Source organism: Podarcis liolepis, assembly GCF_965112155.1.
Source record: "Podarcis liolepis genome assembly, chromosome: 7".
Classification (NCBI taxonomy): domain Eukaryota; kingdom Metazoa; phylum Chordata; class Lepidosauria; order Squamata; family Lacertidae; genus Podarcis; species Podarcis liolepis.
Window position 1 is genome coordinate 73,616,308 of NC_139561.1, and position 20,702 is coordinate 73,637,009.

The window sequence follows — 20,702 nt, forward strand, 5'->3', positions numbered from 1 at the left end:
GAGCGTGGGACTCTTAATCTCTGGGTTGTGGGTCTGAGCCCCATCTTAGGCAAAAGATTCCTGCAATGCAGGGGGGTTGGACCAGATGACCCTCAAGGTCCCTTCAAATTCTACAATTCTATGATGGGGAAAATCACTTGCAAAAATGGGTATATTAGCAGAAATGCACACTAAAATGTTGATGCATTTTCATTAGGAGTTTTTAAAAAAAGATTCACAAACTGCTGCAAAAATCTAGTAAACTGAATTTAAGATGAGAAAAATTAGCAGCAGAGAGAAACTGAAACAGACAGATTTTCTCATCCTCTGTTGTTGCCCAAGCAGAAAGGGCTTCAGTGAAATAAGTCTCTTCCTGAAACCCAGGGCCTTCCAATGAGGATTGCAGATTGCAGAAGACAGGCACAGGGAATTGCCTTTTTCCAGGCCTGATGTTTCCTCATCTAGTCTAGCATAAAGGAAGCTATCTACCGTATTTTTCGCCCCATAAGACGCACCGGCCCATAAGATGCACCTAGATTTTAGGGGGGGAAATAAAGGAAAAAAAATTTATTTCCCCCACAGGTGCGCTGCGCTAATCCAGAAGCTTGGGGCAAGCTGAGGTCAGCGCGCCCCAAGCTTTTGCGTGCCGGCAAGCAATCCGCTGCCGCCCCAAGCCTCCCGCACCCGGCAGGAGGTCCCGCTGGGTGCGCAAGGCTTGGGGCGGCAGCGGACTGCTTGCGCGCACCTAGAAGCTTGGGGCGTGCTGAGCTCAGCACGCCCCAAGCTTCTGCGTGCCGGCAAGCAGTCCGCTGCCGCCCCAAGCCTCCCGCACCCGGCAGGAGGTCCCGCTGGGTGCGCAAGGCTTGGGGCGGCAGCGGACTGCTTGCGCGCACCTAGAAGATTGGGGCGTGCTGAGCTCAGCACGCCCCAAGCTTCTGCATGCCAGCAAGCAGTCCGCTGCCGCCCCAAGCCTCCCGCACCCGGCAGGAGGTCCCGCTGGGTGCGCAAGGCTTGGGGCGGCAGCGGACTGCTTGCGCGCACCTAGAAGCTTGGGGCGTGCTGAGCTCAGCACGCCCCAAGCTTCTGCATGCCGGCAAGCAGTCCGCTGCCGCCCCAAGCCTCCCGCACCCGGCAGGAGGTCCCGCTGGGTGCCCCAGCCTTGGGGCGGCAGCGGACTGCTTGCGCGCACCTAGAAGCTTGGGGCGTGCTGAGCTCAGCACGCCCCAAGCTTCTGCATGCCGGCAAGCAGTCCGCTGCCGCCCCAAGCCTCCCGCACCCGGCAGGAGGTCCCGCTGGGTGCGCAAGGCTTGGGGCGGCAGCGGACTGCTTGCGCGCACCTAGAAGCTTGGGGCGTGCTGAGCTCAGCACGCCCCAAGCTTCTGCATGCCGGCAAGCAGTCCGCTGCCGCCCCAAGCCTCCCGCACCCGGCAGGAGGTCCCGCCGGGTGCGCGAGGCTTGGGGCGGCAGCGGACTGCTTGCGCGCACCGAGAAGCTTGGGGCCAGCTGAGCTCAGCCCGCCCCAAGCTTCTAGGTGCGCGCAAGCAGTCCGCTGCCGCCCCAAGCCTCGCGCACCCGGTGGGACCTCCTGCCGGGTGCGCGAGGCTTGCAGACACTCGCCCGAAGCAGGGGGAGCCCTCCAGAGGGCTCCCCGTGCTTCGGGCGACAGGCTGCCGCCCCAAGCCTCGCGCACCCGGTGGGACCTCCTGCCAGGCGCGCGAGGCTTGCAGGCATTCGCCCCATAAGACGCACCCCGATTTCCCCTTCATTTTTGGAGGGGAAAAAGTGCGTCTTATGGGGCGAAAAATACGGTATTCTCTACCATTGAGCCAAAGGGGCCCTTCCTCAAATGGAAGAGTACTGCCTACTCAGATTGACAATGATCCTCCAAAGTCTCAAGCAGAGGGTCTTCCCCATCACCGGCCACTTGGACCGGAGATGCCTTGGGCTGAACAGGTGAGCATCTGCAAAAGGCACCAGCAGAATTTTCTTCTAAGAACTGGAATGCTTTCGAGGACTGCTGGTGTTTGGACCCAGGCTGGGTCCATACACAACAGAAGCAGTGGTAAAGTGATACATGGCAAAGTGGTAAAGCGCAAGGGCCCCTATAGACACACCCCAAGTCAAGTCCAAAAATGCAGGCATTATTATGGGAACGCACAGCAGCACATTAACACAACCACAGATCAACACCACTGCAATCCTATGCTTGGTTTCCTGGGAGTAGCTCCATTGACCTTCTCATTGTATAGGTTCAACTCAGGGGTCAGCAAACTTTTTCAGCAGGGGGCCGGTCCACTGTTCCTAAGACCTTGTGAGGGGCCGGACTGTATTTTGAAGGGGGGGGGGAGAATGAATTCCTATGTCCCACAAACAATCCAGAGATGCATTTTAAATAAAAGCACACATTCTACTCATATTCTACACACTGATTCCTGAACCGTCCGCAGGCTGGATTTAGAAGGCGATTGGGCCGGATCCGGCCCCCGGGCCTTAGTTTGCCTACCCATGGTTCAACTTCTAAAAACACACCGATACCTTCAGCCAACTGAAGTGCAACCTTTAGCTAGCAATCAAGTAAAGAAATGAAATGTTGCTATTCAAAAATTGAAGGCATGAAAAAGGAACCCTATCAAAAGAAAAGGAACGAAGTATCCAGCCTCTGGATTATTTTTCCTCATTCCCTGACTTCCTCTATGCTAATCTGTCGCAAGCAAACATGAAAGTCTCGCTACTACCTCATTCACTTGCCAGAGCAAGAGCAAAGTCCATCAGTTACCCCCCCCCCCCGGGCTCCAGAAGATGATGTCACTGCTTAGGATCTGAAAAAAAGAAGTCTTGGAACTGCAACCTCTTCAGACTACAGGTGGGGGATACTGCTTTGGAATGCTTCCTCATGTTACACACTCAGCAAGTAGCAAAGCAGAGCTCTAGCCTGTCTGTCTGCTGAGCTCATTCTCTGTTTGCGGGGAGCTTTTAACAAAGGGGAGAACTCAAAAGGGTGTGATGCCTCGCTGCAGTCAATTCCAACACTTCATTCTGCTGCGTGTCTAGACTGGGCACTGAGATGCAAGTTCAAATCCCAGCTCAGCTTTGGTTATGCTGCACTCTCACAGGGTCCAACTAGACGATGCTATTAAACAAGCAAACACATTCAGTGTGCTGAGTGAGTCTTACCACTGTATTGTTTAAATCAGTGTTTTTTGGACCACATTTCCCATCATCCCTGATCATTGGTCCTGCTAGCTGGGGATGATGGGAGCTGTAGTCCAAAAACAACTGGAGACCTAAGTTTGGGGAAACACTGGTTTAAATTGTTGTTGTAAGAGGGCCTGATCAGGATTGGGTTTGTGAACATAAGAGAACAAGATCCATCCATTTATGAACATAAGAGAACAAGATCCATCTAGTCATAAAATCGTTTAATTGTAGAGTTGGAAGGGACCCTGAGGGTCATCTAGTCCAACCCCCTGAAATGCAGGAATATGGAGCTGCCCCATGCAGGGATTGAACCTGCAACCTTGGCGTTATCAGCACCATGCTCTAACCAACTGAGCTATCCCTAAACAGTCCAGCATCCTGTTCTCACAGTGGCCAATCAGATGCCTCCGGGCAGCCTGAAAGCCGAACCCGAGTCCAATAGCAGCCTATCCACTTGTGCCCTCCAGTAACTGGTATTCAGAGGCATATCCCCTCCAATATTGGGAGGTAGTACACAGCCATCATTATTTTCACTTCTTTATTATTCTTATATCCCACCCTGCTTCCAGAAGGAGCCCAGGCGGTCTAACAATAATCATACAGATAAAATCAGCATCCAAACAATAAACACAGAAAGGTTAAATCATTAGATGCAATACAGTGGAAAGCAAACAACTGGACACTCAACCTCCCATCTGACTATACACCAAAGGCCCAGACAAATAGATAGGTCTTAAACTGCTGCCCATCGGAAATCAGGGTGGGGCTCAATTGGATCTCCATCAGGAGGAAATTTTGCAATAGGGGCAGCCACAGAGAAGGCCCTGCCACATATTGCTATGCCACAGGCTGTGTCCATTGGTGGAATCACAAGCAGAGCCCCTCCCACAAATATGAAGAGGCAGGACTTGTAAGTGTTGGGGGAGGCACTCTTTCAAGAGTGTGGGTTCCGACCGTTCAGGGCTTTGCACACTAATAACAACTCCATAAAACTGACTAGTAGCCACTGACAGCTCTGTCTTCTAAGAATTTGCCTAACCCTCTTTTAAAGCCACCCAGGCTTGTGGCCATTAACTATGTGCTGTGTGAATAAGCACTTTCTCTCATCTGTCCTGAATCTTCAAACATTCAGCTTCATTGAAAGATCCTGGCTTCTAGTATTATGAAAGAGGGTGGAAAACATCTCTCTATCCTTTTTCTTTACCTAATATTCTCTCTTGGCTCACTTTCTTCCACTCTGCCCGAAACTAAAAGCTCCTAACACTGTAACCTTTTCTCAAAGGAGTGTTGCTCCAGCCCCTTGATCATTTTTAATTGCCTTTTCTTCAGTGTTTTACAGCTCTACAATATTGTATTGCATTCAGGCACGGTAACTAGAACGGCACACAGTATTCCAAATGTGGTCGCACCATAGATTTTTTATGACGACATTATTATACTGGCAGTTTTGCTTTTCGATTCCTTTCCTAATTTATATTCTTAATGGTCACCAAAATGGAATTCACATTTTTCACAGCTGCTGCAGACTGGATAGACATTTTCATTGAGCTATCCACCATAATAATCCCAAGACCTCCTCCTTGGCCAGTCACCGCTAGCTAGTTCAGACCCCATAAACATAGACGTGAAGATGCAGCATTTTGTCCCCTAAGTGCAAAGCTTTGCACTTGCTTGCGTTGAATTGCATGAGCTGTTTTAATGCCCATTCGCCCTGTTTGGAGAGATCTTTTCGGATCTCCTTAAAATGGGATATAAATAGAATTTCAACAAATATGGTCATTATCAACATCGAAGCAAAACTGACCATACTGATAATGTGTCAGATGATGGAAAGAGAGCATGGAACCAAAGAGTCAAATTGCAGAAAGAGTCAAATAATGAGCAGCAACCCATCCACAAATCTCTCACTCGGCTGTATCACTCAACCCATTCATATGGGGTATGAGTTCCGGGTCTAAAACTTGAGTTTTATAAAGGTTAAGAATAACCCATAGGAAACTGCTTTCATCCATGTCAGAATATTTATTCATCTATCTCAGCCTTGTCTGAGTGGCTCTCCAGTGTCTCCAGCAAAGGTCTGTCCCACCATCGGCTCTTAGATCCTTTTTAACCAGACACGCCAGGGAACTACTGAGATATGGCCTTTCCCCATCAAATTTAAGATATTTTCTTTCTTCGTTTCTTTCACAGTCTGCATCTCTGTGGACTTTGATCATCTCACCATCCATCCTTCTGCCCAAGCATGCAATCTCGGCACTCCTCATTATCCTTTGATCCTCAGATACAATCAGTCACCAAGCCAGCCATTTTTACATCTGGAATGTGTCTGCTATCTGTTCTTTTCTGTCTCCAGACTGCTGCTGTTTGCTTTGGTGGCTTCTCTCATTATTTTTCTTCTCTGTGGCTGGATTCTTTTCGCTGGGTTCATCGCTATCGCTCTTATTTTTAAACCTGTATGCCTCTCTAGACAGCCTGCTTTTCGTACATTTGTGATGATTGGTTTATTGCACTTTATAGTTGTGTTTTTTTGTTTTTTTTTAAGGAAAGAAAATCAAAGCAACTTAAAATATAATACAAAAATAAGTGAGAATTTGGCTAATTTGAAAACAGAAGAGCCAAGAAATCTAGTCCTGGTTTCAACAGAGCCAGTTCTAGAAAAGGCTTTATTGAGCAACCATTGTGATTTCTTTCTGGAGAGATTAGATGCTGTCTATTGAATATTTGTTCTGATTGGATCGCAGGGAGGTTAGATGACTTTGCATAAAGCAATTAGCAACCACAATTCCAGGTGCATTTTACTGTCATTTTCCTTACTGCAAGAAGTCTGGCTTTTTGGGGGGAGAAGCAAGATTAAGGTTCCGTAATCAACTATTATCATACAACCTGAATTTGTTTGGAAGTGACTGAATCACACCTGCAAATAGAGACAGCCTAGAAGCACCTTAGTTCCCCCAGTGGATATGTCTTCCCCAAATATCTATGTACCAAAAAGCAAGTCCTACCGATTTCACTCACAAGAGGAAACAAACAAGCCGGATTAGAAGTGACAAAATTAGAAGTGAGAATTTCTAAGGAGAGCTATGTTTTGAAAAATCCAAATTGGGCAGGTTCACATGAAAACTCAAACAGAACCAAGTTTCTCCTCCATCCCTGCCCATCGTTCAGGCAGTTCCTGATGATTCATGCTGGATTCTTCAACCCTATATGCCTGCATCATTTTTTTGAAATGTTTTGAATGCGTATCTTTACGGTGCGAACTGTTTTGCAATTCTCTGAATAGTAAGTAGCCTAAACATATTTTAAAATAAAAACAAGATCTCTTGTGAACCGGCTCCTTTTGTACTGGGCCACTATGATGCTCCAGGGACAGTCATGACTTGAGGAGTGTGCTGGTCACCTTTGCTAAGCAAAGCATCGTCTCTTTCAAAGGCATCCTGAACTCACCTTCTCCATCACGTGGGTACGAATGGCTCTCAGAAACCAAGTCCTCGCTACTGTCCATGGGCAGGAATTCCTCAGTGGTGCGTGTCTCTGAGATGGAGGTGGTGAGCAGGTCGTTGGTGGTCACCCGTTCTGAGCGCAGCAGCTCCTCTAGGAGAGCATTACAGAGAAAGGGGTCAGAGAGTTGCCCTGAACATCAGCCGACTCTACTCCTGCCCTCCTGCAATTACATGTGCTGCAACTGTTTTCCCCAAACCTCCTCCTCCTCCTCCTCCTCCTCCTCCTCCTCCTCCTCCTCCTCCTCCTCCTTCTTCTTCTTCTTATTATTTAAAGTCATCCTTATGGGATCCTCTCTGTGCTTGCTTGGCAAATCTAACCCCTCACTCAAAGAGGACATTCAGCATTTTGCAGAATTTCCCTTCTTTAATTAAAAAAAAAAAAGCATTTAGACCACCCTTCATCTACAGAGACACCAAAATGGTATACAAAAGCAAATATAAATAAAAATGAAGGCCGTACAATTAAGGAGCACGTCATCATACATAACAACCAAAGACAAAGGTGTTAAACAAGCAAGCAGAACAGGCTGCCTACTAATAAAATTCCTAAAACTTGGGACTTTTTGGAACAGCCCAGACAAATGAAGAAGTTTTGATCTGACATAGAAATGATTATAACACTGCTGGCAGTTTTTACCCCTCAAGGGAGGGCATTAAGACTATATAGACAGCTGCCTTAAACTGAGTTGGACCATTAGGCCACCTAATTCAATATTGTCTCCACTAACTGGAAGCAGCTCCCGAGGGTTTCAGACTGAGGACATTGTCTGCTCTACCCGGAGACATAAGGCCCGACCCTGGGACCTTCCACACGCAACGCAGATCTTCTTCTACTGGGCTTTGGCCCTTCTCCAAAATAGGCACATGGGAAATTGCCTTTTACTGAGTCCATTGAGTTCAGTATAGCCTACTGATTGTCACGGAGCGTGCTGAGGAGGGCTGCACTGAGGAGGAATGGTGGGAGCCTTCCCCCTCCCCCTGCTCCTAAGTCAGGACCCTGAATCTTTCCAGGAGCAGTGGGACAGTATAGATTTGGAACAGTGGTTTGCAGAGGGACATAGTTCAGAAGACAGAAGTTGGGAAGAACTGGGTGGTGAACAGCTAGGAGAAGAAGAACTGGGAGAGAGTTAGTGAACAGACTCTCTCTTGCTGGAAAGCGTCCATCCGCTCAGCCCAAGGTCAAGGAGAGCAGAGAAGGTGGCAGCACAGAAAGCACACCTCCACAGATATGGTGCCCTCAGAAAGAAGGGTCTGAACTTCACAGGACAGCTGGCTGGGCATAAGGGCCTCATCTAAAGACCTTATGATATGGGCAGCTGGGATAAGGAGAGGAGGAGCTCCACAACACCCCCCTGAAGGCAATCACTGGGAAACCCTCTCCTACCAGATCAGGCCTTTGGGTCCATCTTATCTAGACCTACCAATGTCTCCTCGAAGCTCTTGGGCAAGCTGAGGGTTCTTGTAGAGCAGCGCCAGACTCTGGTTCATCCGTTCTTCAATGACATGCAGGTGGGTGTAGACCTGGGGACGACAGCAGCCTAGGTTTATTATTGCTCCCCTCCTCCAAGAAGGTGTGAATGCAGGGACCCCAGACAGGGGCACCTGGGGGGCGGGTGGGCAGGAGGAGAAAGAAGAAGAAGAAGAGGAAGGATGGAAACCAGACCTGGAACTTCATTTGCTCAGCCTTCTCAGGATCAGCAGCTGCCACGTGCTGGTAATGTCGGAGGGTGTGGCGCTGGTCCTTCTGCTCTGCCCGCACGTATCTCTTCAGGGCTAACAAGACGCGGTCCGGCTGGGTCAAAGGGAGGGGACAAAAGAAAAAACAAAACAAGTTAGGCGTAGCTCAACAGTAGAACATCTGCCTTGCATGCAGAAGGTCAAAAGTTCTTTTCTTTGGAAAAGTTTTTATTGTTAAAATAATTCAGCATTAATACACACATATTGCGAATATACAAGCCTACAAACATACATTTCATACAACCCTTAAAAATGTTCAAACGTACCTAAACTCAATCCCACAAATAATTCCTTTTCCCATCACCACCCCTCACCCCACCTTTCTGTTAGACTTCCAATCTACTCAATTGCAATTTCTTTCCACTTGTATTACTTTCTTTCACACACCTTTAACCTAATTTCATGCTTCTTTTTCTATTACACATTGTTATCCATCTTATTTAGTATTTCAGTATTTAAAACGGAACTTGTTTATTCTAATAGGAGTTCTGATTTTTCAATATGGTTTTGCAAGTATCCTTTAAACACCTTCCAATCCCTGTCTATCTTCTCTTTTGAGATCCTTCCAATTTCTCCCATTGTTTTGGATATATTGTAGTACTCCAATAATTTGGCAAGCCACTCTATTTTTGTCGGTATAATACCACTTTTCCAATTTTTCGCAATCAATAGCCTTGCGGCTAGTGTTGCATACAAATATAATGTCTTGTCTTCCAGTGTGGTGTAGTGGTTAAGAGTGGTAGTCTCGTAATCTGGTGAACCGGGTTCACGTCTCCGCTCCTCCACATGCAGCTGCTGGGTGACCTTGGGCCAGTCGCACTTCTTTGAAGTCTCTCAGCCCCACTCACATCACAGAGTGTTTGTTGTGGGGGAGGAAGGGAAAGGAGAATGTTAGCCGCTTTGAGACTCCTGAAGGGGAGTGAAAGGCGGGATATCAAATCCAAACTCTTCTTCTTCTTCTTCTTCCTTTAGACTTCCTGGCACTATTCCCAATAGAAAACCACAGAAGGTCCCAAATTCAATCCCCAGCATCTCCATGTAGGGCTGGGGAAAAAACTCTCTGCCTGAAACCTTATAGAACTACTGCCAGCCATTATTGGGCATTATTGAGGTAGACCATGGGTAGGCAAACTAAGGCCCGGGAGCCGGAGCCGGCCCAATTGCCTTCTGGATCCAGCCTGTGGATGGTCCAGGAATTGGCGCATGGATCGGTATGGAGATTCTGATCATTTAGGCTGCGCCATTCCCCCCCCTCACACACACTGTGGCGGCACCTCCTCCCTCCCTCCTCCTGGCTTTTCCCTGCCCTGCCTAGAGGAGGAAGGGGGCCAGGCTTTGTTGAGCCGCGGTTGGCTGAGCGTCATTTTAAGCAGCCCCTCTCTGCAGCCAGCCCTTTCGCGCCGCTCATCGTCTCACCGCCGCCACCAGCCCCAGCCACTCGCAAGGCACAGGTAAGCAGGCACTGGGGCTCATCTGGTGCTGTGGAGAAGGGAGGGGAGAGTCGGGAGGATTCCCCCCCCCAATATAGTCCAGCCCCCCACAAGGTCTGAGGGACAGTGGACCCGCCCCCTGCGGAAAAACTTTGCTGACCCCTGAGATAGACCTACCAATGGCCTGAGCTCACAGAAACACATTAGTGAGCGGAGGGGACATAGCTCAGTGGTAGAGCATCTGCTTTGCATGCAGAAGGCTCTGAATTCAATTCCCAGCATCTTCAAGCTGGGAAAGTCTCCAGCTTAAAATCTTGGAGGGCCACTGGTTTGACTCAGTATAAGGCCACTTTTGTACATTTCTATGATCACTGGCTAACCCTCTCTCTCTTTTTTTGTATAATTTTTATTAAATTTTCTGTTTTACATTTTAGAATATTCATTTAAACAACCTTAAAATATCAATGACTTCCCTTCTTCTCTTTCCATGGTTCATTTTGCAGAACATAAATTCCTGCCTATTTTATACAAACTAACCCATTCAGTATTCCATTATTACATCCATCAAAACTTTACACTGTTGAATTTATCTTAATGCTGCTCATGTTTTCAAATATACACAATTTCCCCCCATATATTCAATAAACATTTTCCAATCTTCTCTAAACGTATGTTCATCTTGTTCTCTTATTCTACAGAAGCTCAACATCAAAAAAATGAAGATCATGGCCACTGGTCCCATCACCTCCTGGCAAATAGAAGGGGAAGAAATGGAGGCAGTGAGAGATTTTACTTTCTTGGGCTCCATGATCACTGCGGATGGTGACAGCAGTCACAAAATTAAAAGACACCTGCTTCTTAGGAGAAAAGCGATGACAAACCCAGACAGCATCTTAAAAAGCAGAGACATCACCTTGCCGACAAAGGTCCGTATAGTTAAAGCTATGGTTTTCCCAGTAGTGATGAATGGAAGTGAGAGCTGGACCATAAAGAAGGCTGATCGCCGAAGAATTGATGCTTTTGAATTCTGGTGCTGGAGGAGACTCTTGAGAGTCCCATGGACTGCAAGAAGATCAAACCTATCTATTCTGAAGGAAATCAGCCCTGAGTGCTCACTGGAAGGACAGATCGTGAAGCTGAGGCTCCAATACTTTGGCCACCTCATGAGAAGACTCCTTGGAAAAGACCCTGGGAAAGATTGGGGGAACAAGGAGATGGGGATGACAGAGGATGAGATGGTTGGACAGTGTTCTCGAAGCTACCAGCATGCGTTTGACCAAACTGTGGGAGGCAGTGGAAGACAGGAGTGCCTGGCGTGCTCTGGTCCATGGTGTCATGAAGAGTCGGACACAACTAAATGACTAAACAACAACAAGTCCGCAAGCTGCGCATATTCCATCAGCCACGATTGCTATGTTTGGTCTCCACTGTCAGAGGCAGAATGTTCTGCTCATGTGCAGGCATCCCATAGGTACATGGGAACAGGATGTGAGACTAGATGAGCTATTGGCCTGATTCAGCTGGCTCCCCTTCTGATGTTAGATGTGCCCACTTCCAAGCATGCTATCAACAACATCTTTAATGTAACCAGCCAGGATAGCTGAGTCGGCAGAGCAGGAGACTCTTAAACCTGTGGTCGTGGGTTCGAGCCCTGCGTTGGGCAAAAGATACTCTGTATTTCAGGGGGATCTGAAGGCTGCCCTCTTTAGGGAAGCTTTTAATGTTTAATAGGTTATTGTATTTTAGTGTTCTGTTGGAAGCTGCCCAGAGTGGCTGGGGAAACCCAGCCAGATGGGCGGGGTATAAATAATAAATTATGATGATGATGATGATGATGATGATGGATCAGACGACCCTCAGGGTCCCTTCCAACCCGACAGCTCTGTGACAGCTTCCGTGCAACTTTTCTGCAACCTGCTTCCCCTTCCTGCTCATATCCGGTCCATTTCCAAGCACCCATAGGAGGCGCACAATACCAAGCCCTTCGCTTTGCATGGTTTTGATCTGTATTGCTTGGAACACATCGCCTCGCATTCTTTATATTACAAGACACAGGATGACAGGGACGAGCATCTTTCTCTTCTCGGCACCTGCACGCTCCAGAGGTTATTCCAGGCTAACCGTTCTAACCCCCCTCACCCGTTCCCTCGAAATGTTCAGGCAGGGTTTGCTTGTCTGTTATCCTCCCAGATCAACCTTCATTTCCATCTCTTTCCCCGTGCAGCAAATGCAATAAACAAACAGTTGCTTTATTGTGCATTCATGACACTCGACAACGTGCTTGCTACTGTTCTCCATTCACAACTAGAGGCCTGTTGCGGAGGCCACGGGAGCGACACAGTCCTCTGACCAGAGGGCTTGGCGCTCTGGACAATTATTGCCATTATCACTATTATTAATTGGATTTATATCCTGCCCTTCCTTCCCAAGGAGTCCAGGACAGGGAATATAACAATGCCATCTAGGGCAGCATATTCTGGTTCAGGACAACCTGCCAGCCTCTGTCCATTCTCAGCCTGCCCTCCATGCTGTCCCAAAGTTTGTCGTGAGTTCTAATCCTGCCCCAGCGCTCTTGCTCTGCTGCTCAGCACATCAGGTGAGCAAAATCCGAACAGAAAATTGTTTCTTTACTCTAATCTTTAATGTCTTTGCAAATGTGCCCTGGAATAGGCAGGAAAAGGCCCCTGATCCTCTTTTCTGGAACGAAGGGATATCAGCCATGCCAAGGAGTGGCTAAGCTGCCTCTACGCTGCCTCCCCAAAACTGCAGGTTAGCAGAGATTTTTTTCCTCTTGGGGGCTGCTGAGGAAGACACCCCCGGACTCCCAGGCTGCCACTACGTTTGCTTTCAGTTAAGCTGGCCCTGAAACAGCTTGATGAATAACAGGGAAGAGGCTGTACCAGGCATAAGAAGCAGCAGAAAGCACAGAGGAGACAAAGGAGATAAACAGGAAAGGAGCTTGCAAGGAAAGACAACAGAAAGATAAAGGGAGGGGAGAGGGGAGATCTCTTGTACCTTCCTCCCCTTTGCTTATTTTTTGATTACAAAAGTCATGTAGCAAACAGCCATAACTTTTAGCTCACTGGAATTCTGGTTTCAGAAATTTAACTTTGCATTGCCCATACGGGTTTCAAAAACTCATATTCTCAGCCTTTGCTGGGTAGGGAAAAAAATGCTTTCTTGCTTAAAATGTTCATCAGAGATTCTCAGGAGTTCTACCAGAAACTGACCCGAACCCACATCTTTCATTTCATTTTTTGCTCAGCCCTTGCTCCAAGGAGCTCAGGGCAGCAAACATGGCCCCCTTTCCCCATGTTATTCTCACAACAACACTGTGAGGTAGAGCTTAGGCTGAGACACAATGAATAAAGGCTCAAAGCCATCCAGTGAGATTTATGGCTGCGTGGAGAGTTGAACTGGATGTCCTGGGCTAAACAGAGAAATTCTAGGCATGTTGGCTTGATGTTAAGTCCCAAAGCATTCAATAGATCTTACTCTCTTTTAAAATATGTCTAAGATTGCTGCCTAATACTTTAGCCGCTTTGCTGCTCTGTGTATATGCAGGATTCTTCCCCAGTACCAGATTCCACACTGGAGTTCACAGAGTCCAAGCACACAGAGAACTTGAATTATAAAGCCTGATTCTTACAGGTGATGGGGGTAAGGCATTTACCCATGTAAGCATGTCATGTGCAGTCAGTTACATTTAAATGCACACATACATGGAGTGGAACATCCATGTACAATGTGAAGCATTCATGTGCATCTACATGACATTGGGCACGTGCTGGACAAATGTGTCCTGTATATTAACATGCCCAGATTTGTAGTCAGTGCAGAGTGCAAGGGAGTCTGGGTAATAAGGTCTCCAAGGAAAAACAAAAAGATATTTAACAGAGGGGGTGATAACAATGGGGGGAGAAGTAAGAGTTTGAACTAGAAAAGGACAAGTTAATGCATATATTTTTTAAAAAACACCTCATACTTTCACCTACAAAAGGGAGCTGCTTAAAGTGGCTTACAATTGAAAGGAACAATTATCTTATTGTTAAAAATTAATTTAACGGTGAAAGGTTCACAGGCTATGAAGGACTTGCTCACAAATTCATTGACAGCTGCACGAATTATTATAGCCAGGAAGTGGAAGGGGCAAGCAGAATATAAAATGGAAGAATGGTAATAAAGAGGTGTGGGGTACAGCTATTCATGATAAATTAAAATGTGACATTAGGGTAAGACGGGGAATACGCAGGAGAAATGATTTTGAGGAGATACGGAGGGTGTTTGTAGAATTTGTACTGTTAAAATGGAAAGGGGTCAAACCATTGCAAGAGGTGTTGACATTCTGGGAGGTTGGCTAGTTACAGTGGAATGGTCTGGGTGGGTGGGGTGCACATTTTTATGCTTATTTATTTATGATTATGACTTTGTCAAAAAATATATTTTTTATAAAAAAGAATGTATAAAATGTAAACAAATGTATAAAATATAAATAAAAGAATGAAAAAAAAACAAAACCCCAAAACTAATTTAACAAAACCAAAAAGAAGCAAAAAGCCCAAAGAATGGTGCCATTCAAGGGAGGCAATGGCATCCAACCAGGTAAAGGTACAGGTAAAGGTAAAAGGTACAGAACAGCATCCCTGAGTAGGTCCCCACCCAACTCATCCCCTCCTCCTCTATATGCTTTTCCTTACCTGGGGATTATCAGTCTGCACAGCAGTCAGGTAGCTCTCTAGTGCTGCCCGTCGATTATCGTTGAGCAGGGCCACCACACGCGCCAAATGAGTCTCAACCAGCCGCTGTCGCTCTCGAGACACCTGCTCCTCCAGCGTCTGAAGGATGGACTGGAAGTGCTGGGTCAGCCAAGAGAGAAGGCGAGATGGTCATGAAGTTAATGTATCTGCTGGGGCCAAAGGGTGATGGTCTGGGAACATCTGGTGCTGCATAGCATGGCTGAAGTTAAGCAGATGTGCAAGCCCTCCCACGCTGCCCCCTTCAACACCTGATGTTGAGTTTTGGGAGGGTGGGAGGAGCAAGCCGCCTGTCAATCATGTGAAATAACAATTGTGTGATGTGATTGACATGTGGGTAGCTATGCCCACCTGTCAAAATTGGCCCATGGGGTGGGGGCAGAAGCAAAAAAGATTCCCCACGGGTTAGTGTGGGTTTTTTGGGGAGGTTGTAGGAGGGGTTAGACTGATGGAGGCCCCAGCAAATACATCTACACAGACAAAACATGAAGTTAATTCATATGCTTTCTTCCACAAAATAGCAGTTTGGGAACGGGGGAGATAAATGACGCCATTTCAAAATAAAAAAAATATAGACATTCCAAAATCAGCATTCAAAAATGTAAAAATTTCAAAAGGAGCCAAAAGTAGCAACGAAAGAAACTTAAAAATGTGTTATTTTAAACGAGTTTTAATTTATTTGGGGAATTTGTATCCTACCCTTCCAACAAATTCCCAGCACAGCTGGCATTTTTAATACTGGCATGAAAAATACCCCCCAAGCATTTAAAAGCATAGAAACAATCTGTCCAAGATGTAAAACAATTTCCAGACCAGCATCATCATTAAAGAAAAACACCTAGGAAAAAGTAAGCTGGGATAGTTAGTTTTTTTTAAAAGCCATTTAAAAAGTCTCAATCAAAAGCTCCATTCACACTTTGGTAGGTAAAGGGTTCCATAGCTGTGGGACCATCCCTGAAAAGGTCCTTTGGTATGCCCACTAATGTGATTTGATTTTACTGGCAAAGCGTCTCCAGAGCTGATCTCAATACTATCCTTCTCCAGTCCTCACCTCATTGAGTGCCTGACGATCAGTCTTGGGCAGGTTTTTTGCTTGGTTGTCTGCCTCGGCCCACTCCTTCATCACCTGTTGAATTGAAACAAAGCAATGAGGTGCGGACGATGCTCCCACAAAGAGGCCCACACCTCTTCCTGGCACAAACCCTGACCCCCTGATGGAGTTCCTATTGTGTCCTCTCAGCCTCCATCTCCAGTATCGCTTGTCAGGCTTGAAGGCATGAATTTTATATATTGGATATTGCTGTTTCGTATAGAGCAGGCACGTCCAATTTCCAAGAGGTTTTTTTTTGGGGGGGGGCACTCAGGGTCCTGCAATCGACCGGGATCAACCAGGGACACCCTGCGATCAACTGGTTGGACATCCCTGGTATAGAGTAAATTCAACATTTAGAGATGGAATTATGGGCAGGTGTCTCAGGTGACCGTTTGGAGCCCCTGCCACAGACTCACTCCTATTCACTCAGCAGCCAAAACAAAACAATCAGCTCATCTTCACTCGTAAAGCTGGCCTACATGACAGGCATTGTGTTAACACTTGGTTTGTCTTATTCATGGGGAAAATTTACAACATCAAAGCCTATTCAGCAAGATGTGCCTCTGAGCGATTGTGATCAAATCCGCACATGCAAATTTATCATCTTATGCGACGAGGACAAATTGTGCCTTCTAAGTTGCGAAACAGGCTACCGATGCATTGAAGACGTCCACAATTTAAGCAAAGGGAACTGTGTTTCACCCCTCACTTGGGATGACAGTTGCTCTAGAGCTGCACCCCCCCATCACCTCATTGATCTGTCTCATGCGCCGTTCCTCCAAGTCCATCTTGGCACGCAGGAAGTTGGCGTGTTCGTTCCCATCTCCGGGCATTTCGAAATAAACGTCCACTCCGTCGGTGGGGCGAGGGGTGGGGGCCACTGCAAACACAGGAAGTGAGTTACGCAAGGGGACATGCCTCGGCCCTCCCACCCACACAAAACATGCCCCCCAGGACAGGGGGCTCCCCACTCAGGCAAGGCATCAATATACTCCCTTCTCCAACCTTCTAGATGCCATTGAACTCCAGTTCCCATCAGCCCCAGCATGATGGGAGTCATAGTCCAAAAACCTCTGGAGGACACCATGTTGGCAAAGGCTGTAATATTGCCGCACATGGCATAATGGGCCCACTCCCCCCTTATTTTTCAGTTGCTGTTTCAATAATAGTGCTTCACAGATTGTAACTGTTTTATACATTATTTGTTGAGTATTTTATATGATTTATGCTGTACAGACAACTCCCAGTTTATGAAGGGGTTACGTTCCAAGGCACTGTGTATTTAGGTGAAATCGCATATATTTCAAACAACGTTGAAAAAGCCTGCAAACACTTCATTCTGCCCCTGCCCCATTCTGCCCTTTTTTGTGACCTTTTTTCGCCACTTCCAGGTTCAGCATGATGTGCGCATGCGTGGTTGCTTGTGTATTGGACATGCCTAAAATGGTCGCTGCCTGTTTTTGTGATGTTCTACCATGTTGTTTCTTACTGTTTGTAAGCCGCTTTGAGATCCATTTGAATGAAAATCTAAACAATACATTAAATTGAATCCAACCCCACCTCTTACTAAAACTGTACAGGACAAAAAAACCCCGCTGAATTCTCAGCTCCCCTTGGCTCCTCACAGACTGAGGCGGGAGTGCCCCCTTGTGCCCCACCCCCAAGCTGTGTCGGCTGAGGGACGCACTGGCTCACTGTGTCTGCCCCTTTGTGTCAGGAAGAGCCAGGTTCCGAGCTGCCTCTAGAACAGGCGCCCCATTGTGAGGAGGACGAGTAGGAGACGTGACCAGGAGAAGCAGCTGAGCATTTCCGTCTTGTCTCACCACCCCTTGTAGCTGCTTGCTGGCTCCATGTGCCCCTCCTTTCATGTGCTAACATCTACAGCAGGGATTCCATGAACTTCGCCCTTCAGATGTGCCCTGAATGGGAACACTGACTTCACCCACTCTCAGAAAAACAAAGTACGGCTAGGTTCAGGTTCCATTTCTTGTGATAAGCATCTTCAGTAGGCCTCTCTCATCCTTGCTTTTTATAAGACAGATCAACAGGGCCTCCCAGAAAGGTGAGGGAAAGGATGGAGGAGGATGGAGCTCCTTCTCCTTCGTCCTGCTACTTCTAAAGAGGTGAACAGGCAAGTGAGGAAGAGCAGGTGGGGAACCTGTAGCCCTTCGGATGCTGTTGGACTACAACTCCCATCAACCCCGTCTATTGGCCACACTCACAGGGGCTGATGGGAGTTGGAGCCCAGCAACATCTGGTGGTCCACAGCTTCACCATCCCGGCTCCAGCCGCTAGCCCTGCCCTGTCCTCCAGAGCTTACCTTTGATATCCTCTTCGGTGGTCTGCGTGGTGGTCGTGATGGTAGTCTGGGTGATGCTGTCGTCATAGTAACCCGGCTCCACAAAATAGTCATCCCAGGCAGCAGGGAAAGGGTCGGGGTCAGGGGCACTATCTCCAGGGCTCTCCTCCTCGTCGTCCTCGTCCTCCTCCACCTCTTCATCTTCATCCAGGTCCCCTTCCTCCTCCATTTCCAGGCTCTCTTCCTCTGTTGGGATGCGTCCTGTTGGAACCTTGTTGCTAAAGAAAGAACCACCCGGTCAGGAGACTGCACAATAGATACTTAAAGGAAAGAGTGTGCATTTTGGGGGGGTCTTTCTGGCAAGGGGGAAACTGTGTGGGGAACGCCTTGCAGAACATCTGAAGCAGTGTGAATGCCACCTGGGTGGAAGCAAAGAGGGCCTTGAATTTTGCACAATTAAAAACCTGAATTAAAATAAATTCTGATTTTGTGGGGGGTGGGGAATATATGGCAATTTGCTAACATGGATCCTCTTAAGCTCCAAAGTGTCCCATACTGCATGCCAACAACATTAAGGGGCGAGTGGCAAGTGGAATTTGGGGTCGTTTGCTCACCTGTGGAGGGCCTCCTCTCTCAGATGGGAAAGGATCTGGGGTGCCTCAGTGGCTTGTTCTAGCCTGAGAGCTGTGGGGCGTGCAGGGCAGCACACATATTCGACCCCGCGGAAGCGGTCTGCCCCACAGGGCAACAGCATGCCATAGCTATGAAGCTCCAACTCCTCACCGCTGCAGGCCTGGGAATGGGAGGTGAACAATGTGAGAATGCTGCTAAGTCACTCATTGGCTCAGTTCAGACATCACGCCAAAGCATGATTTGTGCTAGCCACTGTGCTTTGAACCTGTGCTATGGTTTGAGCTTCAAGATGTACAGCAAGCAAGCCATGGTTCGCAGCCACTTGTCTCCTTTCATTTTCCATCTGCTCAACACACACCTTCACCCCTCTCACCATGGGGCAGCAGCCTCTTTTTAAGGCAGAACAATGACCCTAACTGTGGTTTGTGACTTCACATGCCACAGCAAACCGTGGTTAGTACAAACCATGGTTTGCAAACCACCCCCCAGTTCGTTGTTTGGATATTCTTATTTGGCAGGTTTCACAGAACATGGTTTGTAAATTGGCATAAATAGATAGATATAGTACCAACCCATGGTTTGGCATTATGTTTGAATGCAACCAATTCTCACTGTGAGGTTGGTGAACTTTACATTTAAAAGAAAATTAAAATTCTGCACCAAAGTATCTCAAAACTCTGTTACGAGGAATACCAAACAAATCATGCAACTTGTAGACCTTTTGCAAATTAAACACATCTACATGATTTCTCCTGCTGTGCATGATATATTCTACACTTTAAAACTGGTTTTCCTAATTTATCCCACTTTCTGCTACTCCAGAGTGGGGCAGGGCAAAGAAGAAATAACACAGGGACCTGAAACCTCATCCCTCAGCTAGAAACCTTATCCCGCAGCCATTCTTGTTTCTGAGATTTTGGCAGACACTGATTGCACTGTGCCAACATTATTTTCATACTCATGAGGTCTAAAAACTTTTTTTTATAAAGGAAACCTATGTTTTTTGGAAGCCCTCCTATCTTATTTTACTCCTCAGATTAAGAACATAACCCATAAAGACCTCGTCCTCCATTTATTAACTGCAGTGAGATTAGTGACTGCAAAAAAAGGGGAAAACTTTAAAAGCCTGGATTTCACAAGTATTGGACATTGTGCATATGGACAAATTAACTAATTCACAAAAGGAATAACCGCCTTGGGGTGGGGAGAAAGACTCACACCTTCTCAATGACATGGTATCCTTTTATTGACTTGGTTAAGAGAACCAGACAGGGTTTTCACCCTCCATTGATTTACGGAACTTTATGGCTACTTTCATTTGGCTGCCTTTCTTGGAACACATAAAACTACAACCATCAGCTCCTATTTTTTCTTTCTTTTCTGTAAGCTGTAAGCTCTGTATTCCTTGTACGGATATGTTTTGTAACTTGAAATTAAAAAGCAGCAAAAACCCCCACACTATTTTAAAAAAGGAAGCTAAATTCCATAGTTCTTTTCTGTGCTATTGAGAAATTGCCACACACACACACACACACACACACACACACACACACTTATACCATACCAGGAGTGGGCAGCCTTTTTTGCGCCCAAGGACCACATGGTAGTGGGTAGGATCCAGACCTGGCCAGGCTTACTATCTCCCTCGTCCCCCATTCACAAATGCACCCAGTTCACACAAACTCTCCCCTTTAACACTTATCTGACACACAGACTCACAATCCGAGACACCCACATTCCCTCTGTGTTCCCCTCCACTCACACACAACACAACAACTGCCAAGCTCTGCAGGAACTTCCATGTTTCCTCTGCTCCCCAGCCCAAAAAGAAAGTCAGCGGTAAAAATGACTTGCTTGACATGATGTACAGTATTATTATTATTATTATTATTATTATTATTATTATTATTATTATTAATTTATTTTACTTCTATACTTCCCTATACCCGAAGGTCTCAGGGTATTTTCACATGAAAAATCACTTACATAAAATCAAAAAAAAAACCAGATTAAACCCCCTCCTGAAAAGAGCCAGCATTTTAAACAGGGTATAGGATGTCAGGTCAGGTAAAGGCCTGG

General features: G+C 46.8%; 1 protein-coding gene and 1 long non-coding RNA gene across 5 annotated transcripts in view; one reads left to right on the forward strand and one right to left on the reverse strand.

The window, feature by feature from the left end:
- APLP1 (amyloid beta precursor like protein 1) overlaps positions 1-20,702 on the reverse strand; it is a 51,418-nt gene that overhangs the window by 15,748 nt on the left and 14,968 nt on the right. For all 4 annotated transcript variants that reach the window (XM_083512297.1, XM_083512295.1, XM_083512294.1 and 1 more), the window contains exons 5-12: positions 18,605-18,783; positions 18,012-18,268; positions 16,441-16,571; positions 15,650-15,724; positions 14,542-14,700; positions 8,341-8,469; positions 8,099-8,198; positions 6,622-6,768 (exon numbers count right to left, since the gene is read on the reverse strand). In XM_083512297.1, the coding sequence (XP_083368423.1) occupies positions 6,622-6,768; positions 8,099-8,198; positions 8,341-8,469; positions 14,542-14,700; positions 15,650-15,724; positions 16,441-16,571; positions 18,012-18,268; positions 18,605-18,783 (1,177 nt within the window). The remainder of the gene's footprint in view (positions 1-6,621; positions 6,769-8,098; positions 8,199-8,340; positions 8,470-14,541; positions 14,701-15,649; positions 15,725-16,440; positions 16,572-18,011; positions 18,269-18,604; positions 18,784-20,702) is intronic.
- LOC310711008 lies at positions 16,588-19,698 on the forward strand. Its single transcript, XR_014528335.1, has 2 exons — positions 16,588-17,652; positions 19,456-19,698. It is a non-coding gene; the product is annotated as an uncharacterized lncRNA (long non-coding RNA).